This window comes from Felis catus, chromosome A1, assembly GCF_018350175.1.
Source record: "Felis catus isolate Fca126 chromosome A1, F.catus_Fca126_mat1.0, whole genome shotgun sequence".
Taxonomy (NCBI): domain Eukaryota; kingdom Metazoa; phylum Chordata; class Mammalia; order Carnivora; family Felidae; genus Felis; species Felis catus.
In genome coordinates, this window is record NC_058368.1 from 676,887 (window position 1) to 700,179 (window position 23,293).

Here is a 23,293-nt window from a genome sequence, read left to right on the forward strand (position 1 = left end):
ACATAAACACAAGATAGCAATTAGATTACCCTCTGGGTGGCAGGGAAGGTAATGCCACAGGGCAACGTAGAAATATTGATGATGTTCTTTTCCGTTTTTTTGTTGTTGTTGTTGTTGTTGTTGTTTTCAGTGTTTATTTATTGTTGAGAGACAGCGGGCACACGTGCATACATTTGCAGAACAGGGGTAGAGAGAGAGAGAGACAGTGGATCCAAAGCTAGCTCATGCTGACAGCAGAGAGACCGATGCAGGGCTTGAACTCACTAACCGTGAGATCATGACCTGAGCCAAGGTCGGGTGCTTAACCGACTGAGGCACCCAGGCACTCCTGTTCTTTTCTGTTTCTTAAACTTGGCAGGAGCTATGTGGTTGTCTGTCTTATCATTGTTCTTGAAACTTAACACTTATGGTATAAATGCTCTTTCCTCTGTACAAATCTTTCAAAGTAAAACTTTTTTAGATGTTAAGATTTTTTTTTTTTTAACAAATTGGGATTCCTTTGAATTTTTTTTTTTTCAACGTTTATTTATTTTTGGGACAGAGAGAGACAGAGCATGAACGGGGGAGGGGCAGAGAGAGAGGGAGACACAGAATCAGAAACAGGCTCCAGGCTCTGAGCCATCAGCCCAGAGCCCGACGCGGGGCTCGAACTCCCAGACCGCGAGATCGTGACCTGGCTGAAGTCGGACGCTTAACCGACTGCGCCACCCAGGCGCCCCAAGGGATTCCTTTGAATTTAACCAAGTTGAAGTCCTTGGTGACTTTGGACAGAGTGGTTTCAATTGAGCCAAACTGCAACAGGCTGAAGGGTGATGGACAAGCAAGCAGATAGAGGCAGCCATTGAGAAAGGTGGGGGATGGAGAGGGAGGAAGTGGAGGTAAAGTCAAGGGTCACAGGCTCAGCAGTCACAGGGAAACAAGTTTTAGGAGAAATGGGGGAAATTGATTATTTTTTTTTAGGGGACAGGTCTTGGGGCACTTGGAAAGCACAGTCGGTAGAGCTCGCGGCTCTTGATCTCTGGGTTGAAAGTTCGAGCCCTGCGTTGGGTGTAGAGATTACTTAAAAATAAAGTATTGTTAATATATAAAAAAATTTTTTAAATAAAAGGGAGTAAGTCTTAGGGAGCTTGGGTGGCTCAGTCAGCTGGGTGTCTGACTCTTGATTTCTGCTTGGGTCATGATCTCGCAGTTGTGGGATTGAGCCCCATGTTGGGCTCCCCACTGAGCGTGCAGCTTGTGGGGACTCTCTCTCCCTCACCCTCTGCCCCTCCCCACTTGTGCATGTGCGTGCTCTCGATCTCTCTCTCTCAAAAAAAGAGGGGGAAGTCAAGTCTTAGAGGGGATAGAACAAAGGGTCTTCAGGCAACACTTTTATATTTGGGTCTTGATATTTGGAAAAATAAAGATATGTCCCAAAAATGTTGCTTCCAAAGGTGTCCTAGCCTATGCTCCTTAATAACAAGAGTTGCTTTTTTTTTTTTAAGTTTATTTATTTAAGAGAGAGAGTGAGCATGGGAGGGCAGAGAGAAAAGTTGCTTTTTTTAAAGCTGCTGAGTCCTGAAGAAAGTCAAAACAAAATCTCTCATTTAGATGTTGTTTGAAGTTTTGTTTCTCCATCTGGATTCAGAAGGCTTTGTGAGAATACCAGTGCTGTCTTTCCCTTTGACCAGTTCTTACTTACCTAGTATTTCATGTTCTCTCTGAGCTTCAGTGCACAGAAGTAATCTGCTCTTTCTTAACTAATAAGGTGGGGGGTTTTCCTTATCTTTCGTCACTTTGGTGTTTGCTGTACCAAAATGTGTGTGTTTTAGTAGTTAGTAAAGATTTGAGGCAACAGGGGAATGCATCCATCCCTGGAAGAAAGTACTTTGAACACTACCTGCACAACAGAAAGGCAACATCTGAAACAAGTAAGTGAATAATAAAGTTCTAAACTGACCCTTCAGAGATATTTTAATAGCCGTAAAATCTGGAACATCCTGCCAGCAAAGTCATTGAGACAGTATTTCACATATAGAGATGGATAATGGATACTAAAATATTATTGCCATGTAACCGTAAGTCACAAACACGTACTTCCTTTCCCTCGCAGTACGGGTATTAAGTACTCCCACCCGGGAGAGACCGATGGCACAGGCTCCTGGCTGTCTGTGATGTAGCCCTTGGAAAGTGTGCGGACTTACACAGAAAAGACTTCTCCTTGTCGGAAGCACCACCAGGTTATGACAGTGTCCATGGGGTTCGAGCAACAGCCACTGTCACCACGGACTTCGAGGTATTTATTTCAAGAAACAAGCAGAGAGCTCCTGTTTTTATTGAATATGCTTAAGTTTAAATAATTATTGCATATTTATGGCTGCCTGAATTCAATATTTTCTAGATTAGCAAACCTGCAAATCTGCTTTTCTGAAAACATTTGCCAATAAAGGATTTGTCCCCATACCTATTAATTTCTGTTGGTTCTAGGATGATGAATTTGTTGTGTATAAAACCAATCAGATTAAATTGAAATATATCATTAAATTTTGCCTACCTGGAGATGAAATAAAGGACTTTCATCCTTGTAATACTACTGAATTAGAAGAATCCAGACCTGAGTTTTCAAATTTTTCAAAGGTTGAAGGTAAGACAATTTTCTTGAATGCTGTTTTATGTGATATTTATAGAACTCAAACATTTTATTCTTAGAGGAATTTATGTTCATGTTCAGTAACTGTATCTGGGAACTCATACATTAATATTCTATTTCCTTTTTTACTTTGTAGAAGTAAAAACCAGGATACTTGAGAGAGGTTAGGTGTTCTCAAAATTACATCTTACTTTGTTAACATACCGCGTTGAACTCTCACACCTGCAGACGGCCAGGGCCACAAACCCACTGAAGCAATTTAAGATGCCAAGTGCAAGAAGTGTCAGGGGGGTTGGTGGAGTAGACAAGAGACACAGCTTTAGAACCAGGAAGCCCAGGTTCTAGTGTCGACTTGCTGATTACTAGGCTGTGCAATATGGGGCAAGCTGCATAAGCTTCTGCAGCCTCAGCTTTTCCGTTTTGAGTATGAGATCAGTACCTGCCTCAGGTGAAGGCACCCCCCCAGGTTTAATGTGCAGCTTAGTAGAAATACATGAGAGGATGGGAGCTTCTCAGAAAATCAGAAGCCCACACTATTTATAACATTTATTATAGCGTTGTCAAAACACATTAACATTTTCAACTGTGGTCCAATTATTTTTTATCAGAAATGTATGACTTCACGTATAAGCAAATGACTCCTGTTTTCTGTCCTAGAGCCGTTAAATTAAATATCTGGCAAGAGAGTATATATTTACATATCTAACTATATGTGTATTCTTGTACCACCTGGTATAGAAGGGGAGCTTTTTTTTTTCATATGCTATATTAGAACTTTGATTTAGCGGGGCGTCTGGGTGGCTCAGTCGGTTAAGCGTCTGACTTCGGCTCAGGTCGTGATCTCCTAGTCTGTGAGCTCAAGCCCCACATCAGGCTCTGTGCTGACAGCTCAGAGCCTGGAGCCTGCTTCAGATTCTGTGTCTCCCTCTCCCTCTGCCCCTCCCCTGCTTTTATTTTATTAAAAATATTGTTTTTTAAACTTTGATTCAGTGTTCCTTGGGTTGAATGTCTAAGCAGTCTCATATTGGTCTTACATGCCTCTGTGGCACAATAAATGGTAGTGACCAATCAAAATTGCAGGCCAAGGAATGCATTATCTAGATTCATGCATAAACTACACTTATTTAAATAGTCTTAAGACTTGTGTGCTTGTGTATATGTTTAAATGTATGTCTTTCAAGTAATTGCATGATTCTAAATTTTCAAGATCACTCCTCAGAATCTGTAGATTAAAAAGTTAATGTGTCTATTATAAATGCTGCCCCCATTTTTCTCATATGGGTTCACTTACTTTACAGAATTGACTACTGAAAATCATAAAATGCTACTTGTCCATTTTTCCTAAAATATACTGTATGAAGGGGGAAGGGAAAGAAATAAAGATTAAGATAACAAAGATAGTGCAGGGATGGTCTTAAAAGCTAACATTATAATTTTTAATATGTAGATTATCAGTTACAAGATGCCAAACCTTTCGGCAACATCAGGTCTGGCCTTCAGGATGTCTCTGGCAATTCAGTTCCTCTTGAGGAGGTTCACATCAAAGGAAGAATAATAGACTTTGTAGCCCAGGTATGTCTTTGTGGGTTTATGATACTTTAAATGGATATGAGTCATAAATGACAATTTGATTATAGTTGCATGAATTAAAATGTGCATTTCTTTTTCTTTCATGTTTGTTTATTTATTTTGAGATAGAGAGAGAGAGAGACTTGTACAAGTGAAGGAGGGGCAGAGAGAGAGGGAGAGATGCCCAAGCAGGCTCCACGCTGAGCCCCAACACAGGGCTCGATCTCACAACTGTGAGATCATGACCTGAACTGAAATCAAAAGCCAGAGGCTCAATGAACTGAGCCACCCAGGCACCCTGAAATGTGCATTTCTAAAATTCGTTTATTCATTGAGTACCTACTACATACCGACTGTTCCAGGCTCTAGGCATGCAGCAAGGAACAAAAGAAAAACTCTGCCCTGATGGAGCATACATTTTATTGGGGGATAGGCAGTAAACATTGTAAATAAACAGAGTGCATCATATGTAGATGGTGGTAGGTGCTAAAGAAGAAAGTCTAAGCAGGGGGAGCTGCAGGGGGGATGGGAGCCTCAGGAAGGGTGGGAGCCACAGGGAGGGTGGGAGCCTGGTTGGGGGGGAGGAGGTGGGAGCCGCACAGGATGGGGGGTTTGAACTTGTAAGTAGGATGGCCAAGAAGGCCTCACTGAGGTGACACCTGAGTACAGCCATGTAGGAAGTAGGGGACTAGGTACGTGACCCGACCCCAGCAGCCCTCCTTCCAAAGCCCCCAGTGGAGCTGAGCCCAACTAACACAGCCTGCCTTCCGCTCGCACAGAGCAGCAGGGCCCTGTGCTCCTCACCCTTGCTAAAACAGCCAGCAACATCATTGCTGAGTCTGCTGTGGACTCCCATGGCGGGGAGTAGCAGGAGGATGTGGGCCCGCCAAGGCAGTATGGTGCCTGCCTGCCTGGGCTGGGCAGCAGCCTGGACCACAGGAAGAGGTGTCACACTGCCCCCACCCCCAGCCAGCACACCACCTCCCCCCAGCCCTCCCACCAGCAGCGGCCAGCAAGCCCTCCCCACCACTGCCCCCTCCCCCAGCAAGCCTACCCCCTCCCAGCCAGCCCACCTCCTCCCCTCCAGCCCTCCCACCACCTCCCCCCAGCCAGCCCACCAGTGCCAGCCAGCAAGCCCTCCCCACCACTGCCCCCACCCCCAGCCCCCCAACCACCTTCCCCCAGCCCTCCCACCACCTCCCCCTAGCCCTCCCACCACCTGCCCCCCATCCAGCCCACCACCTCCCCCCCAGCCAGCCCACCACCTCCCCCCAGCCCTCCCACGACCTCCCCCCCAGCCAGCCCACCACCTCCTCCCAGCCCTCCCACCACCTCCTTCCCAGCCAGCCCACGACCTCCCCCCTCAGCCCTCCCACCACCTCCCTCCCAGCCAGCCCACCACCTCCCCCCAGCCCTCCCACAACCTCCCCCCCAGCCAGCCCACAACCTCTTCCTCCCAGCCCTCCCACCACCTCCCCCCCAGTCCTCCCACCACCTCCCCCCAGCCAGCCCACCAGTGCCAGCCAGCAAGCCCTCCCCACCACTGCCCCCACCCCCAGCCCCCCAACCACCTTCCCCCAGCCCTCCCACCACCTCCCCCTAGCCCTCCCACCACCTGCCCCCCATCCAGCCCACCACCTCCCCCCCAGCCAGCCCACCACCTCCCCCCAGCCCTCCCACGACCTCCCCCCCAGCCAGCCCACCACCTCCTCCCAGCCCTCCCACCACCTCCCTCCCAGCCAGCCCACGACCTCCCCCCTCAGCCCTCCCACCACCTCCCTCCCAACCAGCCTACCACCTCCCCCCAGCCCTCCCACAACCTCCCCCCCAGCCAGCCCACAACCTCCTCCTCCCAGCCCTCCCACCACCTCCCCCCCAGTCCTCCCACCACCTCCCCCCAGGCAGCCCACCACCTCCCCCCCCAGCCAGCCCACCACCTCCCCCCCAGCCAGCCCACCACCTCCCCCCCAGCCAGCCCACCACCTCCTCCCAGCCCTCCCACCACCTTCCCCCAGCCAGCCCACCACCTCCCCCCACAGCCCTCCCACCACCTCCCCCCAGCCAGCCCACCAGTGCCAGCCAGCAAGCCCTCCCCACCACTGCCCCCTCCCCCAGCCAGCCCACCACCTCGCCCCAGCCCTCCTACCAGTGCCAGCCAGCAAGCCCTCCCCTTCTCTGACCTGCAGCTCTCCAGGTAGCTGCTTATGAGTACAGGATATTTTCTCAGACCTGAGTGGACACAGAAGAGGAAGCGGGTGTGCAGTTTGGGATCCTGTGAAGAGAGGGATTCTTGGACAGCCCTTCTGCCCTGTGCACTCCATTTCCACCCTGCCTCCCCTGGCCCCCAGCCTCAGTGCAGCTCGCACAGTACCCTGACCCCCTACTAATCGCAGAGAAGGGTGTGGAAGAGGAGAAGAGTGAGGTTGGAAGCCTGAGCAAGTGACAATGGAGCAGGGGAAGGAGAGCCACTTGGGACCGGCATTTAAAGCCCTGGGCCGGGATGGGGTGGGGGTCAAAAGGTTAGGGCCTGGTGGGTATTCACTGTCACTGGTAGAGGTACCACTTGTGAGGGTGATCCCTAGGGGAGTGTGGAACCCCTCCCCCCATTCTTACTGTTTCTCTTGGCTTCACTTTTGTCCCCCTCTCCCTGACTTGGTGCTCTAGTGCACCTCATTAGGGTTTGTGACCAGAGTTTGGATGAGTTTGAATTTGAATGAATTGAGTTTGTATTTCTAGCACCCAGGTTTTTACATGTTTGGGGTTTGGGGTGTTTTTAGGTTGTCATCCTTGATAAAGGAAGTGTATCCATCAAAAAGAAAAAGAGAAATAGGGAGCTGAACCATGTGAACATCTGGGGGTTGCTCATTCCAGGTAGAGGCAACAGCATGTGAAAGGGCCCTGTGGTGGGAGCAAGCCTGATATGGTCAGGGACATCAAGGAGGCCACTGTGGCTAGAGCAGAGTGGAAGGGGAAAGCATGGCAGCAGATTGGGTCAGAAAGGTGGTGTGGGGGTCAGTTCACGTCAGGATACAGGACAAGTTATTGTCCTTAGTTCTGAGTAAAATGGAAGCCACTAGAAGATGTTTGGCAGAGGAGTGATATGATCTGACCTGTTTTATTAGGATCATACTAGCTGCCATGTTGAGAACAGTATGAAGAAGGTCAGTTGGGAGACATCTTAGGTCACGTGGTCTGGAAAACAGACTCCAGGTAAAAATTTGTTCTCAGGAAGCTTGTTGGGAAGTGCTCCTGTAAGAGAGTGAGGGAATCAGGACGTGGCAAAAGGAGACATTGAGCCGTGACACCTCTAGCATATAATGCATATGAGTCCTCAGATGATCTCAGAGGGAGCTGCGAAGCTGGGATAGCCCCTCAGAGATATTCTGAATTGAGGCCGGGTGCCAAGCTTTGTGCTCACAGAGGCATCAGTCACTGGATGTGGCTGCCTGTGGAGAGGGGTCGTAATCTTGGGTGAGGCGGTCCACCTTTTGCTGAGTACCGTCTGGGGAAGGACTCAGCAGAGGACACTCCCAGCAGCCTTGGTCCTGAAAAGGACAACTGGGAGCATGTCATAGCACCAAACGTAGGTGACCATTCAAGCGATTCGTTCAAGGATGACGGTTAACAATGGGGGTGGGTAAGAAATGATTTGGTCTGGCAAAGGATTGAAGGTAGAACCAGTAAGATTTGCTGATGGACATGAACACTAGAGAAAGTCGAGTGTCAAGAATGAAGCCAAGGTTCTTGTCCTGAGCAACTAGAAGGACTGATCACGTTTGCACGTACTGAAATGGGGAAGGTGGTAGGAGGGCAACTTGGGAGGACTGTCAGGAAGCCATCCTCAGTCGCATCACACGAGACGCTGATGTCCAGATGGAAACGCTGAGCAGGAAGTTAGGCATTTGAGTCTAGAGTGCAGGGAAAAGTTAATTCCCAGCGGAGTCGTAACTGGGGAAGTTGCCAGCACTTAGGTTCTGTTTAAAGTCCTGTGTCCCCTTTAGATCACCAAGAGAATAGGTAGGGAGGGAAGACCAACATGCCGTGGGTTGGGAGAGGAGGCTGGTCAGCAAAGGAGACAGAGAGGGAATGGCCAGTGAGACACCCGGGGGGCCTGGGTCTCCGGAAAAATGATAATTCTGTCAAAGGCTGCTGACGGATCAGGTAGAGTCAAGGCCGAGACTTGACCTTTGGATTCAGCAATAAGGAGATCATCGACAATCTTGACAATTGCCTCTTTGATGGAGCAGTGGGTGTGAAAGCCTAATTAGAGTGAGTGCCAAAGAAAATGGGGGGAAAGAGGAGAGAAAATGAGACCGTGGCTGAAGAGAAGTGGAATCAGATTGGTTTCCTTTTTCTTTTAAGATGAGAGAAATCATGGCACGTGTGTGAGCCAGTGCACGAGAAAAACACTGATGATCCAGTAGAGGGAGTGTGAGATGTGTGTTCACACCCCCAAGCAGTAACTCAGTTCTGACACTGTCTGCCTGGAAATAGTGTCCAGTCCCACAGGTTAGTCCCGCAGGACTGCCCTCCTCCCCTGCTGTCACTTCAGAGGCTGGTCCCGGGTCCCACAGAGCCTGATGCGGGGCTCTAACTCAGGAATTGCGAGATCATGACCTGAGCCGAAGTCAGCCACTTAACTGACTGAGCCACCCAGGCGCCCCTCCAGAAGTCACCTCTCTAACATAAACTCGGATGTGGTTGAAAGGGGTTTGTTATGAATATGGAGATGCCCACATTGTTCTTCTCACTTGGGAGATGCTGAGGGCTGTGGGAACTCTGTGCGAGAAACAGGCACGAAGACCGAATACGTATTTCTTGTTCTAAATCACAGTGGCACAGCGGGGAGTGGTACCCCTTCTGTAGCAGGACTGAGGGGGAGAGGTAATGCTCAAGTGCCATGCTGGGCCACAGCCAGAAGTTCACAGCTAGTGCCCCCAAGGTCATGGGACAGAAAGTCAAGCTCATGGGCACACATGCGGGTTGACTGCCAGTGTGCCGTGAAGGTTGTTTTCTAAGATTTGACCTCATCGTTGGCTCCTAACACTAAAGGCTGCACTGAACGGCTATCAAGACCTCTTAGGAAGATAAAAACATCTGAGTCTGGTATTGGGATATTCCTCTCTCTGCAGAGGGAAATCAGATTACCTGTCACGGTCACCTTAAACTGGGGAAATGGGTGTGGTGGGTGGAGCGGGTGTGCTGTGTGTGATATTCGTACTAGTTTGCATACATCTGATCATTGCCTTCCGGCCACTCTGATCCAAACCCTCATCCCAGAGGCGGTTCAGGGAAATGTCATAGACTTTGTCTCTGTCCTGGTGTGGACTCCTCGTAAATGTTCTACTATATATTAATCTCTTTGGAGCCACGTAGGAGCTGTGACCCCATGGTTACCACTTCCTATGAGTCAGGCCCTGGATTGAGTTTTTCACAGGCTGTATTTAATTCTCCCCAAAACTCTGTGACGTGGCCGCTGTGATTATGCCCATTGTTTAGATGAGGGATCTGATGTGCGGAGATGTTAACTGTATGATAAAGCACAGATTTCAACGCAGATCATTGTGACTCGCGAGGCCAGCCTCCTCAACCAGCGGTCTAGCGCAGAGAATCCGGAGTTCGAAAGACTTAGCTTCATATCCTCGCTCATTCTATTCTAGCTCTGCGACCTTGAGGAAATTATTTAACTTCTTTGTGCCTCAGTTTCTTCATATGTAAAATTGTGAGGATTAAATATAGTGAATGTAAAGTAGGGCATTTTTTCATAAGCAGTAGATACAAAACAAATGGTGATTATGTTAAAAGGAGAGTCATGTATACATTACTGTGGATTAGAAAACTTCTGCCATTTGATATTTTAAACCTGATGAAGATTTTTTCCATGGGGAAGTTTGCCCAAAAAATAACTCCTGATTTAGCAGTGAATTTTCCACTAATTTGTGATTAGACAGCCGGCCTGTAGGTTGACTTTGAATATCCAAACAGAGGCCCAAGAGCAGGGACTTGTATATTCATGGCTCACTTACTTGACTCTTAGAATGAGTTTAATGTTTTTAGTTTAGTAATAAAACTAAAATAGTAGTTTCATCTGAAGGAGGAAAATTAAGATGTCAAAAATTAGTACCACTGTATTTATTTCTCTTCTAAGACCTAGTAAAAATACTTTTATCATCATTATCAAATATTCCTTGCTTTCTGAGTGCCCAGTCATACAATTAATTACAGAGAGAGTGAAGCTGCAATAGGCCTAACCCCTGGGAGCTCCCATGCGAAGACAGACCTGCTGACTAGATGCAGGCAGGACATGCACAGAGGAGGATGAAAACATTAACCTAAACCAAAAGACAGTTAGACAGTGATCCTATCCATCAGTTACAGGCGGAGCGTAGGTGCCCTTGCGGGGTTTTGTAAAACTGGATATCCTAGAGACAGATGAAGAGAGTTCCATGCACGGGAGCGCGTGATAGCCTCCTGGTCAGCGATCTGTGTGACTCCTCTGCCGGGTGCTCTCTGACCTTCTACAATGGCTTGGAGTCACCAGACACCCAAGAAACTCTGGGATTCAATCCTTTGGGGTTATCTTGGGCCATGGCCAGTCCCCAGTTCCAGGGAGCTGCCTGGTGAGCAGATGGCTGCCACCAGCTGGTGAGGCCTTTGTTTGAAGCACCCTGGAGGGTGCTGACCTGATGATTTGGAGAAAATCAAATTCTTTTTTAAATGGATGTGCCTTGAATTTTTTCTCTGGTGTGGCACATTTTTTCTCTGGGGGCAGCCCAGTTTACTGTGAATCTGGTTGTGGACAGCTTTTTTGTATAAGTTCATAACCTTTATTCTTTTTTGTTTTGTTTTATTTGTTTATTTTGAGAGAGAAAGAGAGCAAGCAGGGGAGGGGCAGAGAGAGAGGGAGACAGAATCCCAAGCAGGCTCCGTGCTGTCAGCTCAGAGCCTGAAGAAGGGTTCGATCTCAGGAACCATGAGATCATGACCTGAGCCTAGATCAAGACTCAGACACTTAACAGACTGAGCCACCCAGCCATCCCACCTTTATTCTTTTTAATTTTTCATTTCACTCTCTTCCCAGAGGTTATTAATGACAAACGGTTAAATATTTTTTCCTCATTATTGCCACATGTTTAAATGTTACTGTTTATTATATGTCTAGGTGTTTTGCTTTGTTTTTTTAATTTTCAAATGTTTAAAGACTGGCCTTTTCTTAAGCAAGGGAGTGATGTGATGAACACAGTCCATTTAGTAAAATTAATCTGATAGGAATAGAGACAGCATGTAGGAGTGGAAAAGAGTTGATTCAGGAGTCGTCTAGACAGGAAGAAATGAGCATGGATGAGAAAACCCATGGAGGGCTGTGCACAGAGAGGTAAAGGAAGAAGTGTCAAGACCTGAAAACAGGCCAGATATAAGAACCCTTCTGGAATAGTGTCTGGGCCCATGTGACACCAAGGAGAGATCAAGATCCACACATGAAGGGACCACTATGTTGCCGCCTTAATGGAAGTTGCATTGCTTCTGTTAAGCCATTGTTTACAATATTGTAATACTAGTGACTTTTATTCTAGCCATGTGTGTATGAATTTCCTAAAGATGTAGCTACTATGTTTTATAATGTAACATGGACTCTACACCATAACTGTAGAATGCTCTAGCCCCTGAAGCCAGCATTGGGAGTTTGAGGGACATGATGCAAATTCAAGCAATTGAAAGAAAATATACATTGTAGTTTCCATTAATAATTGTTCCTGCAAATGTTGTTCCATATGGTTTCATCAAGTACATGGATTTTTTGTTCTTCTTCAGGTCATTGTTTTTCAGACATATACAAATCAAAGTTCTGTGCCCATTGAGGCAAAATATATTTTTCCCTTGGATGATAAGGCAGCTGTCTGTGGTTTTGAAGCATTCATCAATGGGAAACACATAGTAGGAGAGGTAAGGGGAGAAAATGCACTGCGATCGCTCTTTGGTTTCAAAGTAAGTTTCCCATTTACTCAAATGTTTCTCATCTGAGTCCCCATAGCTATAAGGTTGAGTAGCAACCTTGTCATAAGACAGAAATAATCTTTGAAGAACCAAGCACTTGGGCAGTTGGCTTCCTGGGACACATCCCTCCCTGATTAACTGGTTTCTGTTCCTGTCTGTCCAGTGTTCATCAGTCAGTGCCTTGCAAATTCTTTGCCTAGCACTTCAGAAAAGATCAATTTCAGTATCAAAAGTTTAAGAGAGGCACATAGGAAAATTGGTGAAGCCCTTATACAGTTTTGCAAACAATGACCCTCTGCGCCCTGCTGTAACAGACAGACTGAGGTGATGGCTATTGTTGTAAGAAAGGGTGTACCAAAAGAAATAACAAGTGATACATTCTTTGTTTATTCTAAGGATTAGCCCACAATTGCAATAACTGCTATTTTGTTAAATTTAAGATTTAACTTATTATTTTTGTTCAACATAAAATCCCAATCAAATATTTTTTTCACTATTGACTGTGAAATATTTTGGTCCCAACATCATCATTTTGGCCTTTTAATATTCAAATTCTTATTAGGTAATTACATGTTAATGACCACTTTATATAGGTTTCATTTCACCTTAGATGCTTAGTTTTCTGGTTTTGCATAGGTTTTAATAAATATTGATGAAGTTTTTCTTGTTAAAGTCTGAAATCACTATTCATGTTATGACTGGCTTGAAAATAATCTTTTCCAGGTTAAAGAGAAGGAAGCAGCCCACCGTGAATACCGAGAAGCCATCAGTCAAGGCCATGGCGCTTACTTGATGGACCAGGATGCACCCGTAGGGCTTGATATTCATGCATTCCTCTAACATACTTACCAGAAGGGAGAAAGAATTGGAATAGGACTTGAAACATGAAATTCATAGTAGAAACTGGGATAATTTATGCTGTTTTAGGCCTAGAGTTTAACTTGCCATTAGTGAGGGGAGGTCAAGCTGGTCAGAACCATTTGGCTCACCTGAATGTGGGAGGAAACGGTGTCAGAATTGCCAAACAAATAAGAACAGCTACTTCTGTCCTTGGGAACAGAGTTTCCCAGAAGTGACAATGAAAAGACATTTGGGGTACGTAATCTTCATCTTCTGGTAAAAGAGTGTAATATACAGTTGACCATTGAACAACACAGGTTTGAACTGCATAGATGCACTTTTAGGCAGATTTTTTTGGATAAATACAGTACAGCCTTGTAAATTTATTTTGTCTTCCTTATGATTTTCTTAGGAACAGTTTCTTTTCTCCAACTTACTTCATTGTAAGATTATAGTATATAACATATAGCATGCAAAACATGTGGTAATTGACTGTTTATGTTATCAGTAAGGCTTCCAGTCAGCAATAGGCTATTAGTAGTTAAATCTTTAGGGAGCAAAAGTTATAAGCAGATTTTTGGCTGTATGGGGATCAGTACCCTTAACCCCCATGTTGTTCAAGGGTCCACTGTATATGCATTTTTCTTAGAACTAAGCCTACCTAGCAATTTATCCAGTTTCCACCACATCATATCCCAGGGAGGCATTTCTGCAGAGTCCGGAGACAGGTCCAGATTCTTTTCATTCTGATTAATTGCTTTCATAGGGATAAAATTGTGGAGAATCTGGAAGCAGGTACAGTTACCATGCCTACTAGATTTCTTCTTTTGAAAGATAAGCAGGAATTCTCCAGGTAAACTAAGAGGTAAGGGCCTGCAGACAGAGGGGAGACACATACACAGGCTGTAACAGACCTGAAAAAGCATGGTTCCTTGGGAAAATAGAAATATTTCGACTTGGCTGGAGTGACACTGATAAGAATTGCCTTTGAGAAAGAACGCTCAAGTGGTGACGAGAAGGTTGGAGTGGCCTGAGGGACACCTCAGGGCAGGGGAGATTGTCTAGTTTGCTAAGTTGGCTTTACCAACAAACACTTATTTCTTACAGTTCTGAAGGAAGGGAGGTCCAAAATGATGATGGTGGATTTCTTCCTGGTTTCCTCATATAGCAGAGAGTAGGTGCTAGTCTCTTCCTCTTCTTATGGGGACACTAATTCCATCATGAGGCCTCATTGAAACCTGCTTACTTCCCAAAGGCTGCACCTCCTAATACCATCCCAGTGGGTGTCAGGGTTTCAACCTATGGGTTTGGGGGGAACACAAACATGCAGACTGTCACGGAGAGGAGTTTGGTGGCCCTTGTGGTAATCTAGGCAAGAAGTGGGATGAGGGCCCAAACTAAACTACTAAGGTAGTGACGGTGGAAACGGAGAGGATGCAGCACATCCGAAAGATGCCAGGGCGGTGGAGTGCACAGACTGAAGCCAGATTGGAGGGTGTGGCAGGGAGAAACGAGTCAAGAGTAACACTGGGATCAGTGTGGCTGTTCATCAAGGCAGGGATTTGAGAGAAGCAGATCCTTCGTGGGTGTGGAAGTGACAGGTGCAGGAGGAGATGATGAGTCTAAGAGACTGATGGGACTTTGTAGGGACAGGTCCCTGAGACAGCTGGTCAGGCATCAGGAGAAAGGTCTGCACTGGGCGTGGGGATCTGGGAGTCATCGGGGGAGGCCCTAAATTGACATGGTGACACATTGGGCATCATGCAAGGATGCAGCCCTGGGACACCTGCCTTTAAGTGTTGGTTGGCAAAGGGAAAGCAGAAAAAGACCTGAGCTGCCATGCCCAGATTCCCTAGCTTTCTGGCTTGAGGAAGCTTAAGTCTAATTCAGCTTTAAAGTATACAGTGTTTTCTCTTCCTAAGATTCCTTGGATTAAGGCACAATAAAGAGTGTGTCAAAATTACTAGACTCAATTTTGCCTTGGTCCACATTTAGGATATATCTATCTAAATTAATCTTATATTTAGTGCATTTTGAAGTAAGGTTAAAAAGAACAAGGTGGAGTGGTCATGAAGTCCATAACTGAAAATATGTTTAAAAACCACACGTACTTATTAGGTAATAGGTCGAAAGCTGATTTCGTTTCCCTCCCTTCCCCTCCAAACTGTTTCCTCCTCCTGTTTTTCTGGTGGTAATAATGGCGTCACCACTTACGCAGTCGACCAGGCGGGAACCCAGGGCATCACCCTTCGGTCCTCCCTTCCCTGTTGTCCATCATCCATCTCCAAGTAATCATCTGTTCAGGTTTCTTACCAGCTTAGGAGGCCTGCCCATCTCACCACCTCTCCTATGGCCACTACTGTGGGGCCCACCGTCATCCCCTCAGCCCATCAGTACAGTGCCCAAGACCCTCCCAAGCCTGGCCTCACCTGCCTCAGCCTCATTGCACTACGTCCTTCCTCCCACTTCAAACCCCAGTGAGCCTGAGCTATTATTCGTCATCTTGAAAACATAATGCCATTTGCAGAGGCCCTCATTCTGGTTGGAATGTCCAGACTCCATCTGCTCACTTAATTTCTTTTTTAAGTAAGCTTTATGGGACTTGAACTCATGACCCTGAGATCAAGAGTAGCATGCTCTACTGACTGAGTCAGCCAGGTGCCCCTGTTTGCTTAACTTAAAAGACACGTATATTTGAAAAGCCTTGGCTTCAGCGTCTCTCCACGTAAGGGAAAACTAAAGTTGTCCTTGCCTTCACCCAGGACCTTGCCTGCCACCCAAGCAGGACAGACCGCTGCTTTCTGCTCCTCTGGCAACAGTGCATATCTGCCTCACTACTCTTCATACACTATTTACAAAGATAGAGGTCTAGTTTGTCGTCCCAAATATTTAAGCAAGGAAGTAACAGAAAAGGGCAAATAAAGAGTTAATGAGGAAATGCAGAGGAAATTTCGAGGCCAAGTCGGAAGCTGAGAGAAGCTGAATCAAGGGCCCAGCCTCCGTGGACGGAAGCTGCCGAGTGAGGGCTAGCTTCCCTGTTACTCTAGACCAAGATGCTAGCCCCCTCGGAGCCCGTAGGGGAATCCACAGTTCCCGTGCCCCATCTGTCCCTTGAGGGGCTCGTCACTCTTTGGAATTCAGTTCACTTGGCTGCCTTGCAACTCAGTGTTCTGGCAGTTCAAGACAAGTTACAGTTTTGTAGATTATCCGGCTTGTTGCAACAGAAGTGACATCTTGCATCTGTAGCCTACATAGAAACGGAAGTGCAGCCCCACTCTATTCCGTGGCAGTCCCTCAAATGAGCCCCAGGTTTTTATGCACTTCTTTCAAGGACAAACACTGTTTACTAATCATCTCTCCATTGTTTATCCCTTCGTTGGAATCCATTTCTTCATTGGGTGTTCTTGCAAATGGATATTATCATTAGTATTATATGCTCCTAAACATACTGAATTTCATGGCAGTACAGTCAAGCAGAACAGAAGATACGCTTGGGGTATTAAGAGCTTCTCTGTGTAGGATCAGAAAAAATAGATCTGTTCTGTCTTTTTTCTGCCCTAGTCATTCATGAGTCTGTCTCCTTATGCAGTGATTATAATGCCCCTTTAAAAGAAAATGAAATGCCTTTTCTAAATAAAATGATGAGTAAACTGTAGGGTGAGAGAATTAAGTGAGGACCAAGTTAGCGAGAACTGCTGAAGCTCTCCGGCTCCTGACAGAATTACTGCCAGATGCTGTGGAGGTCGGAGAGGCTACAGGCCCTTCCAGAAGGGGCTGTCTGGAGGCTGGCTGTGCAGAGCCCGTGCCCAGGGCCTCTGTGCGAGGACGAGGACGGTGAGGCTCCCCAGTCAGGGTGGGGTCCTGCTTCCAGGGGGCCTCCCCTCCCTCTGCCCTTTGTAGATGTCACACCGTTCCCACCCCTGGGGACCAGCTCCAGGATTCTCCTTTAGCACTACAAAACGGTATATGCCCATTTTCTGAGGAAGACTCTGGCAGATTGTAATTTAAGTGGCTCATGTAATAGGGGGGATTAACTAGCATAGAATGCATATGCTTTTGAGTGGAAAGATGAGTAATGTGTTTCTATTTCAGGATGTTTTTACTGTTAGTGTTGGAAATCTACCCCCTAAGGCCAAGGTCCTGATCAAAATTACCTACATCATGGAACTCAGCATCCAAGGCACCAGGGCCGTCTTCTTCATGCCCGCCACCGTAGCACCCTGGCAACAGGACAGAGCTTTGAATGAAAACAGTCAGGTTCGTATGCTTAAGAAAGATTTAAAGAAGCTTTTTTTTGGTGATTTATTCACAGGGAAGAAAAAGTATCCAAAATAATCTAATCTTCGTGGTGCAAAATCCGTTTTGCTGGCATTTCTGCATTTAGATACAAGGCACAGTTACACTCAATGGGTATCATATTTTTATTCTGTTCAGTCACTTAAAAAATTTTTGTGTCTCTACTTACATGTTCATTATGAATAATTTAGATAAGCATAAAGAATGCCAAGAAACCAAAGAGGAAAATTTAAACAACCCTTAATTCCATTGCCAAAGATAGTAGCCCAAAGCTACTGGTTAACACTTTGTTCCTATTTTGTATGTATTTATATAAACTGTGTTTATATGTGTATATGTATATATAGGTGTATAGGTATATGTGTGCATATACACTCATAGAGACATATGTATAGTTGAAAATCTCTATTAAAATGGTCATAAATTATCCCCAATATCAGTTGCATTTTAGAAGTTACTGTTTTTCCATGACCAAATGTTCTGTGTCTCGCCACTCCAACATGAGACCAGCTGTCTCATAGCTGCTGTAGGTTGTGGCCTTGGCAACACTACTTTCAGCTTTGAGGTCTCATTGTGAAACTTAATAGATACTTAGTTATACATGTATATTTTTCTTTTAACAGGATACAGTAGAGAAGATTTATGTAAAGGAAATAGGAACAAAGCAAAGGTTAGTACCAAAAATATAAAACCCACCAGTCATTGAATGGACTGGTTTTAAATTTTCATTTAAAATTATATATATATATATATATATATATATATATATATATATATACACATATTTACATATGTATTATATATATTTATTTGTATATAACTTTAAAATTATATATAAATATGTGTATTTAAATATGTATATTTAAATATGTATATTAAAATTATATATACATATTTATATACGCATATTTATATGTATATTATATATGTGTGTATATATATATAATTTTTAAAAATGACTACAAGTAGTTGTTTAATATTTAAGATTATAGACTCAGACAACTTTCTCTTCTTTTTTGGTAGCTTCTCTTTGTGTATGTCCATTGAGATGCCATATGTGATTGAATTCATTTCTAGTGATACACATGAACTGAGACAAAAGGTTAGTAAATCTTTGGTTTATTCTCTAAGAGCTCTTATCTTAGCATAGTTTTATTTTATCAAGGCAATACACACACATGGCTTAAAAAGTTACGTAATCATAATGCTAACAACGGCTTCTACAACAAGCTGCAGTCGGTTCTACCCTGCCGCTTCCAGACCCGCCTCCAGAGGCAGTGAACCACTTTAAATACTTTACCTCCTTTCTGCTGGCCTCCAAAGTTGTGAATGATACATTTTTTTACTGCTTGTTCTTGACTCATCTATTTCAAAAGTTTTTTTTTGGCTTCTTACTGTGGTAGATGCAAATCTGGTTATCTTGCCTCTCCGCTACCCTCAGTCGCACACAGATTAAAACTCTTCGGAATACTGTTTTTCACTGCTGAATGCTCCCAGTAATTTGGAAATGTTTTCCCCCTGAGACCCTCTTCCTTTTCCGTGTCTCCACTGCAGCCCAGCCTGGTTACTGCAGGGCAGGGGTTGTCCCAGGGCCTTTCTTTTCTGATTCTCCTTTGCAGGACTTTTGTTCCTTATCCTCGTTCTTGTGTTACTCCTTCCATTGGCAGAGCACAGCCTCCATTCACTTCCTGAGTAGGTGGAGTGTGTGGGCAGCAGTGCCTGAAGCTGTCCTCATCCCATGTGTTAATGCTGATCATTTGTTGAGGTTTTCATCTCGGGTTGAAAATCACCCTGTGAAAATACTGAAAACGTTATCTTCTAGCTTCTAGCGTTACTTCTGAGAACTTAAATGCTATTCTTATCCCCCATTCCTTGTATGTAATCTGTTTTGTTTTGTTTTAACCTCTACAAGAATTTCAGATCTTCTTTTTATCCCTGGTATTCTGAAATTTTATAAGAAGGTGATACTCATTCATTGTATGCAACTCGTAGCCTTTAGTGCTGGAAATTTTTGTTATATTTTTAAAAATAAGTTGTTCCTCTCTCCTGTACCTTTTGCATTGCCTTTCAATCAGGTGTCCCCTGGATGGAGCCTCTTGTTTTCTTTCTTTTTTTCTCCTGTTGACCATTGTATTGTTTTCTTGTTCTACTTTCTGAGTGATTTTTTCAATTTTAAATTCCAACCATTCTACTGAAATTTTTATTTTAGTTCTAATATTTTTAATTTGCAAGAGCTCTTTTCTGCTCTGTAAATATTACTCTTGGGGGGCACCTGGGTGGCTCAGTCGGTTCAGTGTCCAACTCTTGATTTTGGCTCAGGTCGTGATTCCAGGGTCATGAGATCGAATCCCACATCAGGGCTGCACTGAGCATGGAGCCTGCTTGGGATTCTCTCTCTCCCTCTGCCTCTCCCTCATGTGTTCTCTCTCTAAAATATGAATGAATGAATGAATGAATGAATGAATGTTCCTTTTTTATAGCATCTTTGTGTGTTTCATGAATGCAGTACCTTCCTTTCTTGTCTCTCTGAAAATACATTTTTTCTTCTCTTCCCTGTGTTGTGTCCTTTTTCTTTGAGCTCTCTTTTCCTTCTGGCTTTTGCTTTTTGTTCTCTATATTTTGTGTTAGAGGCTTTTCCTTAAATGCCTGGGTGACCCCTCTGTGCTCGTGTCTAACTGAGACACACACAAAGCTAGCTAGATGCTGTGAGGTGGGGCGAGTGGATGGGAGGCCCTGCACGGGAGGCCCTGGCAACTGGCTGGCTGTTTGATGGTGAGTCTCATGGTAGTGTTTTAGCCTTTATGCAGTTATTCAGAACTCCTCTAGGGTATTCATAAAGTATGACTGGGGAGAGGGACTGAGGGGCCCACACTTAGGATGCCACCTTGCACGTCCTTCCCCAGTTTACGTCACTGCACACCTATGCTTCGTTATACCTAGGATTCCTGTAGATACTCTTTGCTTGAATTTCTCTAAGTAATGAATCTTCAGTTTCCTTAATTGAGAGAACAGGGCTCTAGCTATCGGTGCTAGCTGCTTGGCTACTTAGAGCAGGGAGGAGGTCTGCACCAAGGCAACTGAGTGCATAGTCTCCTCGCTAGTACTGTTGTTTTCTGCAGTACCTCCAAGGTGTGACCCTTCCTGAGTCGCTGCAGTCCTCCACCCAGATGGTAACTTCCTCCACTCTCTGTACACCTTCCACCACACCTCTGTCAGCTTTGTTGAGATCTCTCATCTGCGATCGTCTTCGTTCCTACTCTCCATGTCTTTAAGGGTTGATACCCTCTAATTGATTCCCTCTTATGGTAGGGGGTTTTAGGATTTTGGTAGAGAATGGAGATAAACACATGCATTTAGTCCATCCTGAGCAAGAAGCCCTCTGCATCAGGTAGCTTTTGCTGTGAAACAAACAATCTCAAAACTTTATGGTTTAAAACAATAACATTTGTTATTTCTCACAGTTTTGTGAATTGGCTGGGCAGTTCTAATGGGCTGCACTGGCTTGGCTGGAACAAGATGGTCTAGAATGGTCTTATTCTAATACCTGGCTATTGGCCTGGTGTCATCTGGGGTGACGACCACGTGTCTCTCTTCATCAGGTTAGCTCAGCTTCATGCGTATGGTAGTGAGAGAGTTCTCAACAGCAACAGGAGAAGGTGAGACTCACTGCACAAACATTTTCCAAGCCTCTTGCATCACATCTGCCAATATCCCATTGACCAAAGCAAGCCACACTGGCCACCTTTGGATTCAAAGGCAGAAAAAGGCCACTTCCTGACAGGAAGAGCTGCAAAGTTGCATTGCAAAGGGGCCAGCACACAGGAAAGGAAAACCCTTGAGGCCATTTCACAGTCTATCACATTGCCTTTATTGTTTAAAGCATATAATTCACATTTCCAAAAGTGATTCTGTTTATGAAAACGTAATTTAAGAATTAGTCATAATTGGGGATGCAAGCTGGTGCAGCCACTCTGGAAAACAGTATGGAGATTCCTCAAAAAAACTAAAAATAGAACTACCCTACAACCTAGCAATTGCACTACTAGGCATTTATCCACAGGGTACAGGTGTGCTGTTTCTAAGGGACACATGCATCCCCATGTTTATAGCAGCACTATCAACAGTAGCCAAAGTATGGAAAGAGCCCAAATGTCCATCGATGGATGAATAGATAAAGAAGATGTGGTATATATATACATTGGAGTATTACTCAGCAATCAAAAAGAATGAAATCTTGCCATTTGCAACTACATGGATGGAACTGGAGGGTATTAGGCTAAGTGAAATTAGTCCGTCAGAGACAGACAAAAATCATATGACTTTACTCATATGAGGACTTTAAGAGACAAAACAGATGAACGTAAGGGAAGGGAAACAAAAATAATATAAACACAGGGAGGGGGACAAAACAGAAGAGACTCATAAATATGGAGAACAAACTGAGGGTATTGGAGGGGTTTTGGGAAGGGGGATGGGCTACATGGGTAAGGGACACTAAGGAATCTACTCCTGAAATCATTGTTGCAGTATATGCTAACCAATTTGGATGTAAATTTTAAAAAAATAAAAAAATAAAACAAGTTAAAATTAAAAAAAAAAACAATGTACAGGGATATATGGGAAAAAACCAACATATTTAAGTATTTGTTTATTTATGTGAAAGGACCCAAAGATTATTATAAGCTTGAAAGATGGAGTAATTTGCATATATGATATGTAATTTTAAAATTTTTATTGGTGGATGAGAGTGGTTGAACAAAGTAAAGCCTCCATTTAGTTATTCATTATTTCCATTCAGTATTTCATATGTGTTGCTTGCTACATAATATTTTAACATTTGTCTGAATTTGAAACAATATGGCACATTAATTTATCAGAATACTGTATAATAAATACTAAATAATAAATTTCTTTTGTTAGATGCATATTATTCAGGATCACTTATTATGTTTATATAATTTTGATATGAAGTAGAAGACTGTATTACAACTTGGAGTTTGTTTTAGAAGATGATAGAAAATTCTGTGGAACCATAATTTTAGAGTTGCGCTTAGGGCTAACAGCCAATGCTTAAATAGTTTAATAATTTATTATTAGGGTTTTACTATATGTAGTTGTTATGCTTCTAGACATTTTTTCTGCAGTATTTCTGGGATAATTTGCACTAAAATTAGTTTTTTAAAAGGCCATAAGGGGCGCCTGGGTGGCGCAGTCGGTTAAGCGTCCGACTTCAGCCAGGTCACAATCTCGCGGTCCGTGAGTTCGAGCCCCGCATTGGGCTCTGGGCTGATGGCCCGGAGCCTGGAGCCTGTTTCCGATTCTGTGTCTCCCTCTCTCTCTGCCTCTCCCCCGTTCATGCTCTGTCTCTCTCTGTCCCAAAAATAAATAAACGTTGAAAAAAAAAAGGCCATAAAATATGAGAGTTAACTATAAATCCAAGGAATCACTCAATTTTAATTTGCTTCACCAACGCCTGGTACATATCAAGAAATTCATCTTTCCTACAGAATAAAGGATGTCTGTATATATGGGACATAATTTTTTTTTTTTTTTTTTACTAAACACCTTGTCATATTAAATGAGGTAGTTTGTAGGGCATACTAAGGAGTTCAGAACACATGGGAAAGCTATTTTCTATCTCTTAATAAAGTGATTAAAAAGCATTCGTTGGACCAATGGAAGTCACATAGTGACAACCTAAATAATTATAAATATTAATCTTCATGCAAGTCGTATCATCTTCCAAATTTAGCAAGTAAGAGAAGGCATTCCTAATAAGAGATGTAGCACACACATTTTTTTCATAGCAAAACATATGGAATCCACCAACAAAATACTAAAAGATAACATTAATTTTAAAAAATTAATCTGTCAGAATCACAATCTATGTCATATTTCTGATCCTCTACAAATTATAGTCATCATTTTGTCACTCTATTTCAGGTACAATTAATTCCTCAATCT

General features: G+C 44.2%; 1 protein-coding gene across 1 annotated transcript in view; it reads left to right on the forward strand.

Moving 5' to 3' along the window:
- PARP4 (poly(ADP-ribose) polymerase family member 4) overlaps positions 1–23,293 on the forward strand; it is a 123,139-nt gene that overhangs the window by 37,632 nt on the left and 62,214 nt on the right. Inside the window, 9 exon segments of the mRNA XM_045037170.1 lie at positions 2,093–2,130; positions 2,133–2,275; positions 2,467–2,623; positions 4,077–4,201; positions 12,011–12,142; positions 12,917–13,003; positions 17,126–17,290; positions 17,953–17,999; positions 18,353–18,431. Of these exon segments, the coding sequence (XP_044893105.1) occupies positions 2,093–2,130; positions 2,133–2,275; positions 2,467–2,623; positions 4,077–4,201; positions 12,011–12,142; positions 12,917–13,003; positions 17,126–17,290; positions 17,953–17,999; positions 18,353–18,431 (973 nt within the window).